This window comes from Neolamprologus multifasciatus, chromosome 20 (assembly GCF_963576455.1).
Source record: "Neolamprologus multifasciatus chromosome 20, fNeoMul1.2, whole genome shotgun sequence".
NCBI lineage: Eukaryota > Metazoa > Chordata > Actinopteri > Cichliformes > Cichlidae > Neolamprologus > Neolamprologus multifasciatus.
The window spans coordinates 16,768,694-16,790,331 of NC_140458.1; the positions used below are offsets into that span (position 1 = coordinate 16,768,694).

At 42.1% G+C, this 21,638-nt stretch overlaps 1 protein-coding gene across 10 annotated transcripts in view; it reads right to left on the reverse strand.

The window, feature by feature from the left end:
- plch2a (phospholipase C, eta 2a) overlaps positions 1 to 21,638 on the reverse strand; it is a 72,955-nt gene that overhangs the window by 26,347 nt on the left and 24,970 nt on the right. For all 10 annotated transcript variants that reach the window (XR_014871731.1, XR_014871732.1, XR_014871730.1 and 7 more), the window contains exons 7-9: positions 7,472 to 7,675; positions 6,101 to 6,221; positions 1,110 to 1,281 (exon numbers count right to left, since the gene is read on the reverse strand). Coding sequence is in view for 7 of the 10 variants with exons in the window: in XM_085147382.1 (XP_085003508.1) it covers positions 1,110 to 1,281; positions 6,101 to 6,221; positions 7,472 to 7,675 (497 nt within the window). In the remaining 3 variants the exon portion in view is untranslated. The remainder of the gene's footprint in view (positions 1 to 1,109; positions 1,282 to 6,100; positions 6,222 to 7,471; positions 7,676 to 21,638) is intronic.

Below are 21,638 nucleotides of genomic sequence, written 5' to 3' on the forward strand. Positions count from 1 at the left end.
GTACAAATCAAGAGTCGGGAAACGAACAGACCATCTGCAGACCATCACACCCTGGTCACAACCTGTTCCTGCCGCTCCCTCTGATACATGCTCCAGATCAAAGCATGCAGTATATATACTGTTTTGTTGTACATATGAAATAAGTATTAAACTATTTCTAAAGGGGCTCATTAACCAGGTGTCTAACAAGAAACATCTCATGATGGGTAAAACCAGTGAGCTCTCTCAAGATCTTTACAACCTTATTGTTGCAAAACATACTGATAATAATTTCTAAACTGTTCCAGGTTCCAGTGAAAACTGTTGGGGCAATAATCCAGAAGAAGAGGAAAAAACATAATTTCACCATAAACCCGCCACGACCACATGCCCCCTGCAAGATTCAGACAGAGGAGTGAATAATCAGAGGAGCACTTGTGGACAGCTACAGAAAGACCTGGAATCAGCAGGTACATTTATCTCAAAGAAAACAATAAGTATGGCCTGTATGCATCACACAAGACTCCACTGCTGGAGAAAAAGCTGGCTCTGAAGGCTACTGCAGTTTCTGTGTATCTACTCTATTAAGGGTTGTAAGAGCGCCGCAGTCCATCTCAGCTGTCATAAATTACATTTAATCTGATAATAAATGAGGGAAACACATCTCTATCAACATTTCATCCCTCAGAGCTTTCAGAGATCTGAATGTAGCTCATGACCCAGAAGTGCACCTGCAACCAGTTATCTGCAGAGTCTGCACTTAAGATATTTTTGTACAATAACACAAACACCCAGATAATAATCCAGCTACCATCTAGTGTTATCACACACACACACACACACACACACACACACACACACACACACACACACACACACACACACACACACACACACACACACAAATAGTCCAAAGTGATTTTTGGTTTTTTTTTCTATTGGCTTCATATGTCACTCTCTGCTTCTGTCTCACTACTTTGATCACCCCATTATATCATATACCTTTGAAGTTACTCTGTGAGTTTCAGACTCTGGATAATAAAAGCAGTAAGATGAGATAATTGCCGGAGGACTGCTTCCTCACACCAAAGAAAATCTGTCACTTTCAAACATCCATATTGGAATTTTACCTTCACAAGGATCTTGCCCCTGAGTGCTTCTGGGGATGGCAACTGCCCAGATTCATCAGCTTTGATGTTGGAGACATCCAGCTTGTCCCCCAGGATCTCAATCAGGTACTGAGCCATCTTCTTTTGCTGGGGAACACTGCAGTGGTTCTCTATAGACAGGATCACTGGGTAGCTAGCAGACAATCCCACAGGTTGGAGAAAGAGGGCTGTGTCAGCTGGTTGTTTATAGCACAGCTTAATTATTTCACACTCTTCACACTTTGAGTTTTCTTGATTTTACCGTCAGTACAGGTGGAAGAATACTGTAAATTACAGTAATGGCAAAGCATTGGCACATACATGGCTGTGTAACAGTGTTGTTCACTATTTGACGATGCCTGTTTGTTTTTGTTTACACTACTCTCTGTATCCGGTTTGGAGTATTTGTTGGGTTACTGAGGTTTAATTTTGGATTACAGCTGGTGGACTAATACCAACCCCATTTTAACACTACTTAGTTTAAATTATTAGTCCTTGCAATATTTTGTAAGCAGGATACTAGTTGGCAAACTAGCTGGCAGGTTTCCAGAGTAACGCTACAAGAGCGTCTCTCAGTATGGGCTTGAGAGCGCAGTAAGGTGATGGTATTAAAAAGCCACAGAGTTTATGACAGAGGAGATCACTACGGTCACACTGTAGCAGAAAGCCACTCTGGACCTGGTGGAGGAACTGAGAACATTTTTATACATGGACCATAACGTTCTTTATGTGAGGATACAGGCCCAGAGAAGAATGTCTTCAACATAAGCAACAACTAGTACTACTACAGTGATGAACAGTAATCACACCACAAAAATGTACAACAAATTATTCATCAATTTTAACAGCAGAAGTCTGTATGCTAATTGATACGAGATAAACTGGAAGTCTAATACATTATAGTTCAATACTGAGAGTAAAGCAAAAAAACATTCTGGACAACAATGTGATTTCACATTGTTTCTTGATTTCACAATTTGTGTTTCTTAGTTATAACAGTTCGTGTTGGCAATAAACCTTACACCACTGGAAAGCCTGTTTATTTCCCCTTCATTGTTGCTACATTTGTAAGGAAAGAGGATTTAGTGGGTGGGTTGAGCAGCAAAGTTGAGTATGTGTGTTGCGCCCATGAAAAAACTTGCCAAATCTTCTCCATCAGTGCCAGACACCTTCTTCTGCTATTGACTTGTTTGGTGCCATTTCCTGGATTGGATGACTGAAGTCTGAAGAAACAAGACATATTGGTAGCATGTGGAAGAACCATAGCCAACCATAAGAGCCTGGCAGTTTCTCCTCATACTGGTCACCAGCTGGGTCACCCACTGCCATGGGATGGCATCACTTTATTCAACCAGCATTTGTTGTGAGTTGGCCAGTATGGTTCTGTTAGGTATTAGCAGAACTGGAGGCAGGCCATTCCATCCTCTCCACTTCCAATCTCTGAAGGTAGTGTCTAATAAACCCCGCTCTGCGGAGCCGAACATTGTCATCTTGGAGAGTAACATTTGGTCCCGGACTGTGGAAATATGGGCCACTGTTTGCAGAGTCTCATCTCCATATCTCCATTTGAAACATTTCTTCTGGCCAGGACTAAAATCGGATGTTGTTCAATACTGCCATGTATGCCAAATAACTGGCAAGCCAAATGAAATAATTCCTCCAGCTCCCCTTTGTCCTATCCCAGTAGTAGAGGAGCCATTTCAAAAAGTGATTGTTGAATGTGTGGGGCCTTTACCTAAATCTAAAACTGGAAACCAGTTTCTGTTGACGGTTATGTGTGTTTCAACTAGGTTTCTGAGGCAATCCCACTACAGAGGATTACAGCTCAGATTGTTGCCAAACCTCTGGTGAGATTCTTTTCAACATTTGGTCTGCCAAAGGTTGTGCAAACAGACCAAGGCACCAACTTTAAGTCGAGAGTATTCGACCAAGCCCTTGAAACATTAGGCATCGAACACATAACCTCTAGTCCTTACCATCCTGAGAGTCAGGGGGCACCAAAAAGGTTTCATCAGACTTTGAATAATGATAATAATAATGGATTGCATTTATATAGCGCTTTTCTAGGCACCCAAAGCGCTTTACAATTCCACTATTCATTCACTCTCACATTCACACACTGGTGCAGGCAAACCACAGTTTTGAAGTCCATGTTGCGAAAACACTGTTACAGTTCTCAATGGGACTGAGATGAAAGTGTTCCCCTGGTGTTATTTGCATGCTGTGGAACGACCCAAGAATCTTTGGGGTTTAGTCCTGGTGAACTGGGGTTTGGGCGTGAGATGAGGGGTCCTTTAAAGGTTTTTAAAGAGAGGCTGGCTAATCCGGTTGACAACACCAAGAGCCTTCTGGAGTATGTCAGAACACTAAATGACAGGGAATAAGCCCTCTTTAACCTAACAAGGAATGCACTAGCCGCTTCACTTTGAGCAGAGGGCAGTCGACCGTTTATTCCAGCCAGGTGACAAAGTGCTTCTTCTCCTGCCTTATCCTGGCTCAGCTCTTTCTGTTAAATTGTCTGGTCCTTATGTTGTAAAGAAAAAACTCAGCAAGACCAACTACATTATTCAGACCCCAAACCTAGACGTCCTACTAGAATGTGTCACGTCAACATGATGAAGCTGTACAGCTCTTGTGAACCTTCACAAAAAGGTGGCCCAAGAACAAGTGGCTACATCCCCAATGGCTTCTGTTTCCAAGGTGGACGTTACTCAAGATGAAGAAGGGTTGGTGTTACGGGGTGCTGAGCCTCAAAGTGTTCGACTAGGCAATTCCCTGATATTGTCAACACTACCACAATACCTGTCCCACCTTCCTGATGAACAGAGCAATGATATCATAACACTCATGTTGGGATTCCCATCTCTGTTCAATGACGTCCCATCTCAAACCACTGTTATAAAACATGTGTTGCTGACTAAACCTACACCAATCAAACAGCGCACTTATTGGGTTAGCCTAGCAAAGAGGGAAATCATAAAACAGGAAGTTGAGTATATTCTTCAGAATGGATTTGCAGTGCCAAGCTCCAGCTCTTGGAGTTCACCATGTCTCTTAGACACAAAGTCAGATGGAACTCCAAGATTCTGCACCGACTTTCGAAAGGTAAACTCTGTCACTGTGCCAGATGCACATCCCTTACCCCTTATTGATGACTGAATTGATGAAATTGGGCCTGCAAAATACATCGCTAAACTTGACATGTTAAAAGGGTATTGGCAAGTGCCTTTTACACGGGAAGCATCAGACATTTCAGCTTTTGTAACTCCTGACCACTTCCTGCAGTACACAGTTATGCCTTTTGTAATGCTCCTGCAACCTTTCAGAGACTCGTCAACAAAGTTTTGGGAAACATCCCCAATTGTAGAGCATACTTAGATGATATAGTTGTGTATAGTAGTGACTGGGCAACCCCCACGGCTACGTTGAAAGAAGTCTTCACTAGCCTAGAAAATGCATCCCTCGCTTTGAACCTTGCCAAGTGCAACTTTGCTAGAGGCAGTGTCCTCTACCTTGGCCAGCAGGTTGGTCTACAAAAAGTGTGCCCTGCAGATGCCAAAGTCTCTGCAATTAAGGAGTTCCCCCAACCAACCACCAGGAGGGAACTGCGCCGTTTCCTTGGGATAACAGGATATTACCCGTGATTTTGTAAAAATCTTTCCTCTGTTGTTGCCCCTCTCACTGACTTAATCAGTCCCTCAGAGCCTTTTGTTTGGTCTGAGGGTTGCCAACAAGCTTTTGAAAGCCTTAAAGGCCTACTTTGTTGCACTCCTGTGTTGTCTGCTCCTAACTTCTCTTTACCATTCAAACTGGAAATAGATGCCAGCGCAGTTGGGGCAGGAGAAGCACTTCTCCTGCCCCAACTGCAGGAGGATTCCCAGGGCACTGACCATCCTGCGAGTTACTTCTCTCGCAAGTTTGATAAACATCAGCTCAGGTATTCTACCATTGAAAAGGAGACACTTGCTTTGTTGTGGGTGTTGCAACATTTTTAAGTTTATATAGAGTCAAGTCAGAGTTCACAGATCACCACCCTTTGGTTTTCCTCTCTAGGATGTATAATCACAACCAGCGCCCTATGCGTTGGTCACTGATTATTCAGAACTATGTTCTCGACATCAGTCACAAAAAAGGTTCGGAAAACTTTGTAGCACACTCTCCGGTGCTATATAGATATGTCACCAAACCCCAAGTTTGGTTCTTAAAGGGTGGGGGTGTTACATGCCAAGAGGTGTGGCTTTGTTTTTATGTTGCAAAAGCTGTTACACTATCAGTGCAGCAATCAGCATAGCAGTCTCCACGTCTTCTTCTTAACTCTACAGTCCAACTGCCACAGCCAGAATCTGGACTCATTGCTGAGCATAAGGTTCCTCCACATCTCCAGGTTAAAATGTACACATTGCCAGCACCAGTGCAATCAGGCCCCGATGGAGAAGGGCAGTCATGGCAGGCCTCTCTATCGGACTGAAAAGGCTTTGTGCAGTCTGTTCCAGATTGTCAGGGTAGAGAGCCCGAGTACTGATAAGATGAGGAAACTCTCTTTTTGTGCTGTCGTCCACTTGCGATGCCCACTTCATGGTCTGTCTTTGAAATCCCTCATTGTATGGAACTTGGCCTTCAATGTGGAGATGGTAATAGGGGTCGCTCCACATCATGTTGCAAGTTGGTTTTGCAGAACACCAGTTTGAAGTTGCTGTATAGCACAGGCCCTAGCCAGATCAATTGAACATGATATGCACCATCTGACTGCTTTAGCAGGGTCCATGCTAACAGGTGCTTCTAATAAGGTACCAAACAGTCTCCAGATAATCAGAACCTGAGGTACCAGACTCTCAAAATAAGAGTCAATAGCAGCAGAAGGTGTTTGGCATTAGCAGAGAAGATTTGGCAATTTTTTCACTGGCACAACCCGGTCGTCAGTGCAAGTCAGTTAAAAAAGATAACTATGGAAGCATGAATGAGAGAAAACATACTCATTCTTGACAAAGGTGTACTTGTTGATTGTCTCAATGACATCTCTGAAGAGGATCTTGGAGGTTAGGGTGTAGCCATGATGGACAATGGGCTCGCCGTCCTGACCGTCCCAACAATCAACTGTGGACAGCAAAGAAGAGACAAAGCTGTCACTGAAATGTGCAAAACTTACAAAAGCAAGACAATGATGGGATAGAGTTTAAAAGACAAGATAAGGACAACGTGTCCCCTAATTACCATTTATTCGTTTATATGACAAAACTAAGATAAGTGAAGCCTGCAGGCAAGTTCACACACAGCACCCTGATTGTGAGTTTACACTACACACTAATATAACGTTATATAACTAAGAAGACTGTATCAGTAACCTTTTATTAACAGAGCTGACCCAGATGACTAATGACTAACTAAAAAAAAAAATACTACAAAAACCTAAAGTCTCTGACACGTAATACACAGCAAGTGTAACTGATAGGTTTGTAGCATAAACCTATTCGCTGGAACGTTAAGGACAATTTCATTACACAGCAAAGCAAGACACGAGTAGGCAAAGTTCTTTGTTTCTCGTGCACGGGAGAGAACCGGACAAGCGCCGTGCCTTCGCTTGACCCCAGTTGCTCTCATCTGCTCCCCCGTAACACTGCTCTTTTATTGAGGTTACATGAATATGCATAGGTGCATTAACATACGACGTATACATACACACAAAGAGTACCTTGCCTGTGTGTGTGTGTGTGTGTGGGGGGGGGGGGGGGGGGGGTTCAAGAGTGTGACCCCATAAACACCTTCCCTAACCCTGCTGGTTTGGAAGTCCAACAGTTCATCTATACAAAAGGCACTTAGCCTAAAACAGATATGGACACGTTTATTCTACCATAAAACAATAAGAGAAGGTATGCCCTCTCCCATGCTCCCAGAATGTGAGTGTGAATGCCAGAACACTCTGGAATGCACACCAAGCCTATGCAGACTGCCAAATATCACACATCCTATCACTACACAATCAATTATACACTTCTTAGCACATATGGTTAAATATTTCTAAGCATAAATGACAATAAACAATATAAATCTAACAGTAACCACTCCAATAAAAGCATTAGTTTTGGTAGTTTGCTGCTCTGGAGCTTTGAGGGATGTGTCAACACAATGCCCCAGCCCTAAAGGTCAAGACAGTGCAATACTCAGGCTAAATTAAGAACACAGCTTATTACATTAATTGGTGTTACAGTGTTGTCTGAGTAAGATTCTGTAAACTGTTGAATTAAACAAGGCAATCCAAAAATTGGGACCACTGCCTGCCTTTAAGAGTATGACACTATTTAAGTTGTACCTGTGTACTGTGAGTGTATGTATGAGTCCATGCTAACCTTCCACACAGCGACAGCCAGACTGCAGCACCCAGGCATACATATCCACCCTGGACTGTGACATTAACTGATCACCCATCAGGTAAGTGTTGTGTGATGAGGCGATGAAGTAGTTGCACAGGGGCTGGGTCATGTCCTGGTTCACGCTGTAGTGATCTGGGTTGAAGATGTCCCCTGCTGGGCTGCGCATATAATTTGTAAAACCTGGAACGAAGTTGGACAAAGAATTTTCCTACAGGGTTCGTCTAATCATTTATCCAATCATTTGGTCTCAGGTCTAGTCTGAAGTGTAGGTTCAACTACATTGGAAATTGTTAAATCTTAGTACTTTAATGTAGTAGTATGTTCTGCACAGGTATAGCTCTGAGTTTGGAAACATGGAAATATGTTAACTTTAAAGACTCAGATTCTATATGTCATTCACAATGCTTAATTAAAACATAAAATATAGAAATTAGTGAATGCAATATTTCATCAAGACATATAATACAGATAAATATTATAAAACTTTCGTTCCTTTGTTTAAAAGAAAATGAGAACAAAAGTGAAAAAAATCACAACATTAAGAGAACAAAAATACTTTTCAGTATTAGACAAAAGATGCTGACATAGCTGGATTATACTGCTTGTAGTTTTACATGATATTAGCAAAACATTGGGGCATTTCCTTCATATTGCTATGATGATAAAAAAAATATGGTTTTACACTAAAGTTTAAAACTAAATATTTCTATTGCAAAAAATCACTTCTTTTGTTCGCCCTTGCTTGCTGCTTCTTAGTGTTTCATCTTTAACTTTATGCTTCTTGGAGATCAGCTGGTCTTTTGCTGATGTAGACTTTTAGCTGACACATGATTGGTCATTTTGCCCAAAATCAATTTTCAGAAGCATTTCCTAAAACCAGTGTTGGGCAAGTTACGTTAAAAAAGTAATTAATTATAGTTACTAGTTACTTCTTCAAAAAAGTAACAGAGTTAGTAACTGAGTTACAAGATTCTAAAAGTAATAAATTACTTGAAAAATAACTATTGTGTTACTTTAGTTTAATTGGCCATTTTTAACAACTTTTGATGTTTCCACATTTCACCTTAAAAACTATTTACTTTGCCTTGTTTGGTAACATTCTTTTCAGCACAACCTCACGTGTCTGAATTTGCATTTTTGCATCATTTTGACATACTGTATTAACACAATTGATCTAAAACCAGACAAAAAACATAAAATCAGAGTAGAAAAAGTTATACTTTTTACTGTAACAACCACAAACATGTTTAATGAATCATATTTCATAACTTTAAATGTAAATATAAATTGTCAATTTTAAAATCCTATGTACAAGTTTTGCAAACAAAGTTATTTGCAGCCATTTACCTTTTACCTTGATTTTTTAAATAACCATTTCAAACTATTTACATAACAATCAGCTGTTCTGCATTCAATAAGATGCCACACAAATTATTTGTGCCACTCCAAATATTTCTGTCCACTATAAAGGAGAACATCACAGCCTGATACCTGCAGGTCTGACAGCATCAGGTGTATCACTCATCCTGTTTTCATTCAGCAGTCACCGTATTGTTCTGACACACAACACAAAACTATCCACGACACTACACACTAACTACACAAGACAACACATTAACTACACACTCCAAACATGCTAAATGTCACAAATCTCTCACATTTCAAAACTCTCTCTCCCTCTCTCGCGGTCACTCCTAAACTTCCCAAAAACCAAATGTCATGTTACCATATCATTTTTGATTGGTCGACATGGTGCATTTTTCCACCAACACCAATGGGCTGTTTCTGTTTATTTTTTGGTCATAAGCAGAGAGTGCTTGCTAGCGCTGTCCTTAGACAGTAAATGTGACGAAACTATTCAGGAAAAAACACAGCGTATATATTGTTTATCATGAAGTGTCATCTTGAAGTGGTCATGTGATTGGCTTACCATGACTACTTTATTGTTCCTCAGTCAAACAGCAGCACTCATGCGATTGTTTTGCCCCCTAAGCTACAGGTGTTGTGCCAAAAAGTGATCGTCGGGCAGAAAGTGAGCAGAGCTGACCCCCCACCCACTTGAAACGTAAAGGCAAATAGGCGGAGCGGTTAGTGCTACGTTTGTGTAGATTTGTGCAGGTAAAATTTGTGTTTGTGCTGCTACGGTTTCTGAGATATAACAATTTTAATTCTTACAGCCTACGCTGTTTAACACCAGTGTCTGTGGCAGTGAGTTTCAGCAGCTGTGGAGTTATGCACTTTTATAGAAGACTGTCCACTTTTTTTTAGGCTTGCTGCATATTAAGTTTTATTATTATTTTTTATAGTAAACCAATTTAGTCAGTGGAAAGTCAGTATTTCTTTTGGTACCAGTGCAGACACGTACACAAGGTAGGCTAAAGTTTTTATTTTTTTCTGTGGAAAACTGTGAGTTACATGTGAAGTGATTCATGTATACCTAAATTATTATTTTTTCACATACCCAGTTTGTCTCTATGATTCTATTTTGAATTATATATGTTCATTATTATTATTGTAGCTCAGAAAAAATAAAGTGTTTGGTTTCATAGGTTGCCATCTACATGTAGAAAATTTAATATTCCACAGCACCTAGGCCAGGGATCTTCAACCTGCGGCTCTAAAGCCACATGTGGCTCTCTGGCCCCTCCACTAAGACCAAGTAAGTTATGTTTTATTATAAAGACAACAAGAAAGGGTTCTGTTAGCAGTTAGTTTTTTATGAAATATCTGCATTGACTATTCACAGAATGTACAAGGCTTTTAAAAGTGATTTAATGTTTCTTAGCTTCAAAACTATTTCCTGTAAATTTCAGGTTGTAAAGGTTAGATGACTCATTTTCTTCTGAAATCTAAAGATAAACATTTTCATTTACATTTCCATAGCTTTCACTAGGGCTGTTCGATATAACCATATATATCGGATGACGATATAAAAACGTCTATCGTTTCATTTTACACTATCGTTTGTTTCGTGGTGTCGCAAAATAAACTCTTTACGGCAATATTTTTTCATCGTTTATATGGTCACTATAGTGGCTATATTAATTTCTTAAAGTTCTCTCTTTCTCTTATATTTTATATTTTATATAACCACACTACGGACGGACAAGCGCCTGTTTTTATGCGTTGTGGTTAGCAACAACGACGGTAAAACCATCGCGTGTCCACTTGTTTATGTTCCACATAAACCTTTCACAATAAAGCTCAAGATCCTGTTGAGACTCTTCAAAATAAACTGAATCACGTGAAAGAGCAGATTATTTACAGATGAGAAGTAAAAAAGAGCCGCCAGGTGCTAAAAAATAAACCTTAGACTCAAACATTAGAACAGGCTTTTCCCCGCAGCACGCCGTGTAATAAATACTCACAAAGAAAACGGCGTTACAACTTATGTCTAAAAATGTATAGCTTCATGCATCGGTTAAAACACTCTACTCCAGCTACATGACGCGCAGCTGGAAACACTTCACGCAAGTCGAGCTGCCCGAGATTCACAGAATTTACAAAAATGTTACATTTTTGTGATTTATATCGTTATCGGAACGATAGAATTCTTATATCGGGATATGAGATTTTGGTCATATCGCACAACCCTAGCTTTCACGATACAACAACTCATTTTCTAGATATTTATAAGCTCTTTCTTTTTTTAGGCTCTAGACAACAGCATTTTGAAATGTGGAGCTGTCACAGAAGGCACAACATAAGCACTGAAAAAATGCATCTAATGCACAGGTATTGAGCACAGAGATTGTTGATTCCTCTAATCTAATAGGGCCTATTATTAAAAATTTTATTAAAAATTATTAAAAAATGGAAACCCTCATCAGCCTATTAAATAGGCTGATGAAGGTTTCCATTTTTTAATAATCCCACCTTCACTCTTTTGGCCCAAAAAGATTCATCTGCATGGAGCCATTCGGTACACGGAGAGAGGTTTTTTTGGGTGGAACAGCTAGGCCCCTCCAATTCTCAGCTGCATCTTCAACAGCTGGAGGAATGTTTGTGGCAGCATCAGATCCCACAAACAGGTGAGCATCCATTTTTATTTTGTCTTCTCACTGTGAGTTGTAATGGATCCAGAATTGGCATCTGTGACTTCCAGTGATCCCACTGTTGCCTCATCTTTGGTCTTTTCTTTTGCAGAACAAATCCGCATATTTCCCTCGATGAAGGAAAGATGATGAGCAATAAAGCGATCGACTCGAACAGGCAAGTTTTCATGTCTGAAAAGGCCGTGTTTGATGTTTTTGAACTCAGCTTCAACAGTGGCTCACCTTGCTGTGATGCTGGTGCTTTGGAAGAGAGGGACCATTATTCCTGTCCAGAGTGGTAAGTAACTTGCCAGTCTTATTATATGAGGAATAATCTCAGGGAGAAAGTGAATATTATCTCTATCCCCGTTTGCTGCAGCAAGTGACCTGCTCTCCTCACATATTTCTGTTACCCATTGTCGTAGGTCAGTCTGGATCTCATCCACTGAATCCACTCTCCCACTTCCCTCTGTCTGTTCATCTGGAATGATGATGGAGTCTTGAGCAATTTGGGCTTTCAGGTATTTCTTGCACCTTTCTGAAGGAAGAGGGGCTCCAGAACTGTCATCAACTTCTGCCTCACTGAGGGCCACAACAGTGATAGCACGGAGCTGTTTTGCATGGTCCAAACATTGTGACTGAAGAAGTTTTGCTAATGACCTGACAAAGAAATCTTTAACATGATGTGTTTTCTTCTTCAGTCAGTCCCACTGGCATATCATCCTGATGCAGCGTGCAACATCAACCCTGATAAAACAAGGGAGGAGTTTGGCAGACTGGGTTCCAAGAAGGACATGAAAGCATTCATTAAGGTAGGACTTCAGATCAGGATGAGGAGTGAAAACCTTGACCAGAGCTCCCAGAATTGCCAGAGTAAAGTCACTCACAGCTTCCTTTGGTACAGGTACACCTGCATGAATCCATTCTGTCAACCAGTTTGCGATGGCATTAACATCATGTTTCTCTGATAGCATTTGCACCACTGGGATACCGGGGCAATTGTTTTCTGTCAGAATACCTTGATAAAGGAAGATAAGGCCAGATTTCCCATTTGATCTCAGAAGTTTTTTCACAACTAAACCGGTTGCATCAAAACACACAGTTGGGGGAGATTTTTTTGACAATGTCTTGTACACATGCATCTGAGTTTTGACTCTAGTAGTTACAGAAAAACCTGTCCAGTCCAATATCTCGGATGCTACCACTGTGAGGAACACTATATTTTAATAATTGCAGAGATGCAATGGGGTCCTTATCTCCTAATTCCAAGTCTTTTCTCTCGTTTGGCTTTTTGCAGAGTGGCCAAATTTAGAAGGTGGCTTGGCTCAGGATCTCCAACATCCATCAAATCTGCTGCCTTTGCTGACCTCCATACAGCTGGTTCCATTCTGCCCTCACACAGCTCTTTAGCGATCTGTTCAATTCAATTCAATTCAATTTTATTTATATAGCGCCAAATCACAACAAATGTCGCCTCAAGGCGCTTCATAGATACAGAGAAAAGCCCAACAATCATATGACCCCCTATGAGCAAGCACTTTGGCGACAGTGGGAAGGAAAAACTCCCTTTTAACAGGAAGAAACCTCCGGCAGAACCAGGCTCAGGGAGGGGCGGCCATCTGCTGCGACCGGTTGGGGTGAGAGAAGGAAGACAGGATAAAGACATGCTGTGGAAGAGAGACAGAGATTAATAACAGATACGATTCAATACAGAGAGGTCTGTTAATACATAGTGAGTGAGAAAGGTGACTGGAAAGGAAAAACTCAATGCATCATGGGAATCCCCCGGCAGCCTACATCTATTGCAGCATAACTAAGGGAGGATTCAGGGTCACCTGGTCCAGCCCTAACTATATGCTTTAGCAAAAAGGAAGGTTTTAAGCCTAATCTTAAAAGTAGAGATAGTGTCTGTCTCCTGAATCCAAACTGGAAGCTGGTTCCACAGAAGAGGGGCCTGAAAACTGAAGGCTCTCCCTCCCATTCTACTTTTAAATACTCTAGGAACAACAAGTAGGCCTGCAGAGCGGGAGCGAAGTGCTCTAATAGGGTGATATAAACCTAAAAAAATGTCTGGAAACCTGTTCACGCAGGTTTCCAGACATGAACCGCTTGGAGTGGCCAGTGTGCAGGGAGAGATCTGTATTTCTCATGAAACCACTGGACTATTAATTGCTGGCTGTCTGTCACATGACATTTCTAACTGGCCATGACACTCCTTACAGTCGCCTCTAATGTCCAGATAATTATTGGTGACAGTTGGATGGACCTTTGCTCTTCGGAACACAAGTGTACATGTATTTTAGATTTTCTTCCATACAAGGTCATTGATGATATGAGTCCAAGTGCCAGGCTTCAAAATTGTGTATTCCCTTTTTTGAGAAGGAGAAAACTTGTCATTGTATTTAACCTTTTCAGGAATAAATTTAACCCAGTCCTCAAAAGGTACTTCAAGTTCAAAAGCTTGACAGTTTTCTTGTCCAGGAGAAATGCAACGTGAATCTAACTCTCCTTCACTATTACTTTCCAGATTACTTTCCTGATCAGTGATTTCCAAAGCTGACCAGATGTTGTGTCTATTTAGCTTCACAAAAGTGTACAGGGCCTTTGCTGACATCTTGTTTTCTAGCTGCTGACTCAGCTCTTTCCAGACTGGGGCAGCTGGAGTGGCTAATTTGGCATTTTGGACTATGGCCTCTTTTGAATTGCAAAGAATTGGAAAAATGGAAACCTTGTCTACAGATGGCTTTCGAACCATCTAAATAAATAAAAAAAATAAAAAAACACACACACTATGTTTAGGATGGAGCAAAAGATGACTTCTGACCTATATATTCAGCCAGGAGAAACCCCTACCCCAAGTTCTCCACCAATCTACACTTTCATATTTTGTTGAATTCTTGTTTTTAAGATGGAGCTATTTAATTTGTGAGTTTTATTGACTTGAGTCTGAGTGTTTAACCCATTAACATGTACTGTACAGCACGTAGGTCCAGTGTACCGGATGTTTTTAAAGTGCTTTAGAAACATAATTTTTTCTTGGATTTGCAAATTTGTAATTGCTGTATTTTTGAAAATGTTTAACATTGAAAAAAATCACTTTGATCCAGCCATATCATGTATTAACTCAGTAACTAAAACCTTTAAATGTAAGCTTACCTTGTTCAGAAATCAGATTTAACACGCTGTTGTAAGAATCCTTCAGAAATAGTCATGCCAAATAATACTTTTTTCTGCCAAAAAATGTGTATTTGATGCAAAAGACTGCTAGCTTGTTTGTTTTTCAAAAAGTGTTCATGGGAGTGTAAAATGTAGTTTTCAATAGGGTTTTTTTAATCCACTCTAAAAACAATAAATCCTCAAGCATTTGCATCATAGTTTTAGGAATGAAAAATGATTGAAGTAAAGAAATTGAAGTAAAAACAAAACAAAAACTACACTCTACAAATTTAGTTGATTAAATACATTAAGAAAAGTTTATTTTAACAGAAATTTATTGAACAAATGAACATACAAAGCGAAAAGTCATTTGAAAATTTTTTTTTCAGCAGTAATACCATAACAGCACATCTCAGAAACCGTGGCAGCACAAACGATAATTTTACCTGCACAAATCAGCACAAACGTAGCACTAAAAAAGTAGACCATTTTGGTCCCTTTTGAGGCAGTCTTGAGGGATGATGACCTTTGAGAGTGACCTATAAAATAAAGTTTAATATCTCAAGAAACCGTAGCAGCACAAACGCTAATTTTACTTGCACAAATCTGCACAAACGTAGCACTACAAAAGGAGACCATTTTGGTCCGATTTGGAAGAGTTTGGGGGGATGGTGACGTCATCAGCCAAAAATATAACTTTTAATATCTCAGAAACCGTGGCAGCACAAACAATAATTTTACCTGCACAAATCTGCACAAACGTAGCACTAAAAAAGTAGACCATTTTGGTCTGCTTTGGAGCAGTCTGGGGGCCGACAATAATGCTGCCATGTGCCGCATTATTGATGAACTAGCATAGTTTAATATTATGTTCTTTCTTTTTTGTTGTTTCTTTGCTGAACTCTGTGTAAATATGACACTTTCGTACATGGTATACAGAATAAAATAAAGTTTAATATCTGAAAAACCATAGCAGCAGAAACGCTAATTTTACCTGCACAAATCTGCACAAACGTAGCACTAACTGCTCCGCCTATTTGCCTTTACGTTTCAAGTGGGTGGGGGGTCAGCTTCACTCTGCTCAGAAAGTGATAGCTGTCCGCGGGAGCGCGTGCAGCTGCTTAAAGCTGTAGCGCCCAGATTACTTACAGCTACTTCCGTGCAACTGATATAAGGTGCGGTAAACTAAACACAGCTAAACACAGTTTGTTGAAAAATAGTAACGCGACCGCACCGCATTTTCTTGTTAGTAATGGTAACGGCTAAACCTCTTCGTGGGGACGTAACAATGTGGGGGCTCGTCCAGGATATGAATGGAAGGTACAGCGATTAGTACGTTTAATAAGTTTTGGCGTGTTGTTTGCCAGTCGTTTGATTAGTTGTATTGTATCTGCTACGCTCTCTCCAGTTAGCATAGGGGAGTGTGTAGCTGAGCGTAAGCTCCTCCTTCAGGCACTCATTTTTTATTTTGCCTTTTTTGTTTTTGGAGTAATCCTGGGTGGGGATTTGTTCTCTGTCCAGTTGGAAAGGGAGGATCGTGAGAGGGATGTCCAGCTGAAGAAGGAGTTGGAGCTTAAGCGTTTAGAGGCAGGGCTTGCCAGAGCCAGGGAGGTTGAATTGAAAAAGGTGGAGGCGGAGACAACTGTCAAGTTGCGACATTTGGTACTCCAGCAGGCTTCCCTTCCTGCGACTGCCTCCATTCCGACCGTTTGATGTCGTCTGGTTCCGGTGTTCTGCGACACTTAGGTTGACAGTTACTTCGAGTCATTTGAGCGAATAGCCACAGCCTTGCACTGGCTAAGGGATTCGTGGGCCATTTTGCTACAATGTAAGCTGGCAGGTAAAGCTCATGAAGTTTGTTCCTCGTTGTCAGCTGAGGACAGCCTGGACTATGACAAGCTGAAAAGGGCTATCCTGCTGGCTTATGAGCTGGTCCCAGAAGCTTATAGGCAGCGTTTCTGGGGGTTGAAAAGGGGACAGGGTCAGTCCTATCTGGATTTTGCCAGGGAAAAAAGTGTCCTTTTCGATCGGTGGTGTGTGGCCTGCAAAGCTACTGACCTGGCTTCGATCCGTGAACTAATTCCTAATCATAGAGGAATTTAAGAACTGCATTGCTGAGCGCATTGCAGTATATATTAATGAACATAAGGTTTCCTCGCCACAGCAGGCTGCAACGCTGGCTGATGAGTTCGTGCTTGTCCATAAAACCAGTGTCAGTAGGTATGACCGACGCGATGCCCGAGTGAAGGCTAGCGAGGTGCCAGCTGTGCAGTACCCGAAGAGTGAGGTACTTGTGTCTCGTCCCAAGGCCGACCAAAAGTGTTTTTTCTGTTTTAAGTCTGGCCACTTGATCGCAGATTGTGAAGCTTATAAACGGAAACAATCAGTCTCAACTTCACGTAAACCAAAAGGGGTGGGGCTGATTAAAACCATGCCTCTGTCAGTAGGCCCCGCTCCCCGGAGACCCCAGATAAATGTTTTAAGCCTTTCATTTTTAAGGGGACAGTTTCGCTGTCTGGTAAGCCCGGGGACGAGCGTGAAGTGCCCATTCTGCGTGATACTGGTGGCTCACAGTCCCTCATACAAGCTAGTGTGCTTGAATTTGATGAGAAGTCTGACTGTGATGCTAGCATCATCGTAAGAGGTGTTGGGATGAGTTTTGTGCCTGCTCCCCTTCATTGTATTTGGGTACAGAGTGAGCTGGCGGGTTTTTTTCAGTGGCTGTGCAGCCTTGTTTTCCAATTAATGGGGTGGATTTTACAATGGTAAATGACATAGTGGGTGGGAAAGTTTATCCTACCCCTGAGCAATGTTCCCTCTAATTTTTCATGTGTCTGAGCGAACGCACAAACTCCTTGAGCGGACACTTGGACCACTGTGAGCAACAGCAGACGTGTGCACTGTGGTCACGCCAGCATCAAATCCATCCCAGTTACGCGCTAAACGTCACAAATCTCTCACATCTCAAAACACCACCGTCACTCCTAAAACGTCCTTCCTCCCTAAATAACTAAATGCCATGTTGCCATGTCATTTTTTTTGATTGGTCGACATGGTACATTTTTCGACCAATTGGAAAGGGTGGGGGTTTTTTTTGGTTTTGTTTTTGCTCACAGGCGGAGAGTGCTTTCCAGCGTTTTCCTTATAAAACGCTGTTTTTACCGAAGAAAACCAAACATTGTATATATTTTTATCATAACTCTGGTTTTACGTGGCCTATCAACACAATTTAAAAACTGGTATAAAGTCCACACTTTTTCCGTCAACTGTTCCGTCTGTCCTGCTCACATCTCCAATGGTTGTACACGTTGTCATTAACGTGGCTTCACTCCACATCAGCCACGCCGCTTTGCCAGCTAAAACACCGGTGTCAGCACATAAGGACGCTGTCATAGCCTGTCAACGACGTTCATTAGCTGCGTATATACGAATGTGAATCGCGTGATTGGCTGGACTATTGGATAAATTGGCATCGTTATAATCCCACAGGGGAGCAGCCAGTCACTTACTGACTAACACTGCAAAACAGAATTGTTAACGTATTTACTTTAATTTCAATTCAGGTTAGTTTTTTTTTCTGCGCAACGCAGATTTTTTGTGCGCGGAGACCGTGCCAGCAGTGCGCAATTGCGCACGCGCGCAGCTTAGAGGGAACATTGCCCCTTAGGTGACCAACAATCCTGTTGTAGAGCCTGTTTTAGATGCCCTGAGCCAGCAGCACCCAGATGTGCTCCCTGTGAACGTTCTTACTTGTTCTCGTGCCCAGCAACAAGGTGGGGGGGTTGATTTGTCAGGATCAGTGATTGGCTCTATTCTAGAGAAGGATGTGATGCCCTGTACTGATGAAGGAGATAATGGAGCCTTAGAGTCGGCTCAAAGTGTAGTTGAGCCAGCTCTTGAGTCTGAAGCTCCTTTTCTGCTCACTTAGGAAGCACTTGTGGAGGCTCAGAAAGACGACCCTTCATTAGTCAAGTGCAGCTCAGGATGATGGTGGTGAGGGGAGCAAGAAGCAGACATTTTTCATTTGGGAAGGTTTATTGATGCGCAAATGGACCCCAAGGCCTGGAGAAGACTGGAGTACAGTGCGGCAGATAGTGGTTCCGACAAGTCTGCGGCACAGTTAGCACATGATCATCAATGGTCAGGTCATTTGGGTGTCACCAAAACGTATGACCGTATACTGCAGCATTTCTTTTGGCCGGCAATGAAAGCAGATGTAGTGCAGTTTTGTAACACCTGTCACATTTGCCAGCTTGTGGGTAAACCGAACCAGGTGGTGCCCCCCGCCACTCAACGTCTTATCCCTGCTGTCGGTGAAGCCGTGTCCTGGTAGACTGTGTTGGCCCCTTACCAAAGACGCGGGCAGGGAATCAGTTCTTGTTGGGCGATCGTGGCTCAAGAGTTGGCAGTTTGTCTTGTAATCGGAAGGTTGCTGGTTTGAAACCCCGGCTCTGACAGTCTTGGTCGTTGTGTCCTTGAGCCGTTGCTTACTGGTGGTGGTCAGAGGGCCCGGTGGCGCCAGTGTCCGGCAGCCTCGCCTCTGTCAGTGCGCCCCAGGGCGGCTGTGGCTACAATGTAGCTTGCCATCACCAGTGTGTGAATGGGTGGATGACTGAATGTGTAAAGTGCTTTGGGGTCCTTAGGGGACTAGTAAAGCACTATACAAATACAGGCCATTTACCATTTATTTACCATTTAACTATAATGTGTGTGTCCACTCGATTACCCGAAGCGGGAATCGAGTGGACACAAAAAGCTGTGATGAAGGTGTCACTTTTGTATTGTTAAATATACGTGATGTGAAGCAGGAGTCTTTGGGGTTCAGCCCAGCTACCCTGGTGTTTGGCCATGATGTGCAGGGTCCACTAAAAGTGCTGAAAGAGAGTTTTCTCAGCGGTTGCGTGCCTAAAACTAATGCGGTGGAGTTTGTGAAAACATGCAAGGACAGGTGGCAATGGGCTGCTTTGTTAGCAAAAGAGGCTCTCTATATATCCCAGGCCAATATGAAGAGACGGTTTGATCAGAAGGCAGTGGGAAGACAATTTCAGCCTGTTGCTTGTGTTGCTGTGCGCGCCTAATTCTACCCTCATGGCTCATTTCTCAGGCCCCTATGTAATAGTGAAGAAAGTGTCTGACACCAACTATATTCTCAACACCCCAGAACGCAGGAGGAAGACTCACCTATGCCATGTTAACATGCTGAAACCATACCGCACCACAGAAACCAGCATGAACCAACGGGCGATTGTGGCTCAAGAGTTGGGAGTTTGCCTTGTAATTGGAGGGTTGCCGGTTCGAGCCCCGGCTTGGACAGTCTCGATCGTTGTGTTCTTGGGCAAGACACTTCACCCGTTGCCTACTGGTGGTGGTCAGAGGGCCCGGTGGCACCAGTGTCCGGCAGCCTCGCCTCTGTCAGTGCGCCCCAGGGTGGCTGTGGCTACAACGTAACTTGCCATCACCAGTGTGTGAATGTGTGTGTGAATGGTTGGATGACTGGATGTGTAAAGCTTTTGGGGTCCTTAGGGACAAGTAAATCGCTATACAAATACAGCCCATTTACCATTTTACCATGACAGAACAGGCAGACACCGCTGGGATGGCTGTCCCTGGTTCAGTCCCTGCTTCCCTGCTAAGTGTAGAAGTCAAGGGCGATGATGATCTGGGTACCCTTTCCGAGGGACAGCAATGTGGGCGGTTGTCAAATTCATTTTTGACCCACCTGTCTCATCTTCCTCCGTCTCAGTGTAGGGATGTACTTGACTTGTTGCACTCCTATCCGTCTCTCTTTAGTGATGTACCCTCCCGCACCAATGTTTGTGAGGATGACATTGATGTTGGCGACGCAGCCCCAATCAAGCAGCACGCTGCCCCGTCGCCAAACATGAGGTGATGAAAAAGGAAGTTGAGTACCTAGTAGAAAACGGCTTGGCACAACCTAGTTGTAGCCCCTAGGAAGGAAGCTTTAGCTCTGCTTCTGGCTCTGCAGCATTTCACAGTGTATGTGGGCTCCAGCTCTTCGCCGGTGACCGTGTTCACAGATCACAATCCCCTCGTTTTTCTGAACCGGATGTGCAACCACACACCACTGACAATATAGTAGCTGATGCACTCTCATGCAGCTCACAATGAAGTGTTTTTGTTGTTTTGGTTGAGCTTGAATGTAAGGGTGGGAATGTTACATCCTGTGAGGCTTTGGGAGTGTGTGGGGTGTTTGCCCGCTCTCTCCACCTCCTCCTCTCTTGCCACTCCTACCCCCTCTGTCTCTCTCACTCTTCTCTCTCCTCAGGACACAGCTGTTTTTGATTAGCCTCGTTTGCCACCAGGGCCCAGTCAGCAATCACCTTTGAGCAGTGTTGGGCAAGTTACTTTGAAAAAGTAATTATAGTTACTAGTTACTTCTTCAAAAAAGTAACTGAGTTAGTAACTGAGTTACAAGATTCTAAAAATAATTAATTACTTGAAAAGTATTGCGTTACTTTTAAAAAAATGTTTAACCCTCTGGGGTCCAAGGTATAATTGGCCATTTTTAACTACTTTTGATTTTCCCTCTACATTTCACCTCAAAAACTATTTATTTTGGCTTGTTTGGTATCATTCTTTTCAGCACAACCTCATGTGTCTGAATTTACAGTTATGTTTTCATTTTGACATACTGTATTAACACAATTGAAAGGGGTCCCTTTGAGGGGTCCCGAAAAGCGCTATATAAATGCAATCCATTATTATTATTATAAAACATAAAATCAGAGTAGAAAGTTATTTTTTACTGTAACAACCACAAACATGTTTAATGAATCATATTTCATAAATTTAAATGCAAATATAAGTTGTCAATTTTAAAATCTTATGCACAAGTTTTGCAAACAACAAAGGTTTTAGAGAAGTAGTCTTCAGTTAATGTTTGAAGAGATTTTACAAAAGAGTATAGGTGAGACAATGATGTTCAGATTTTT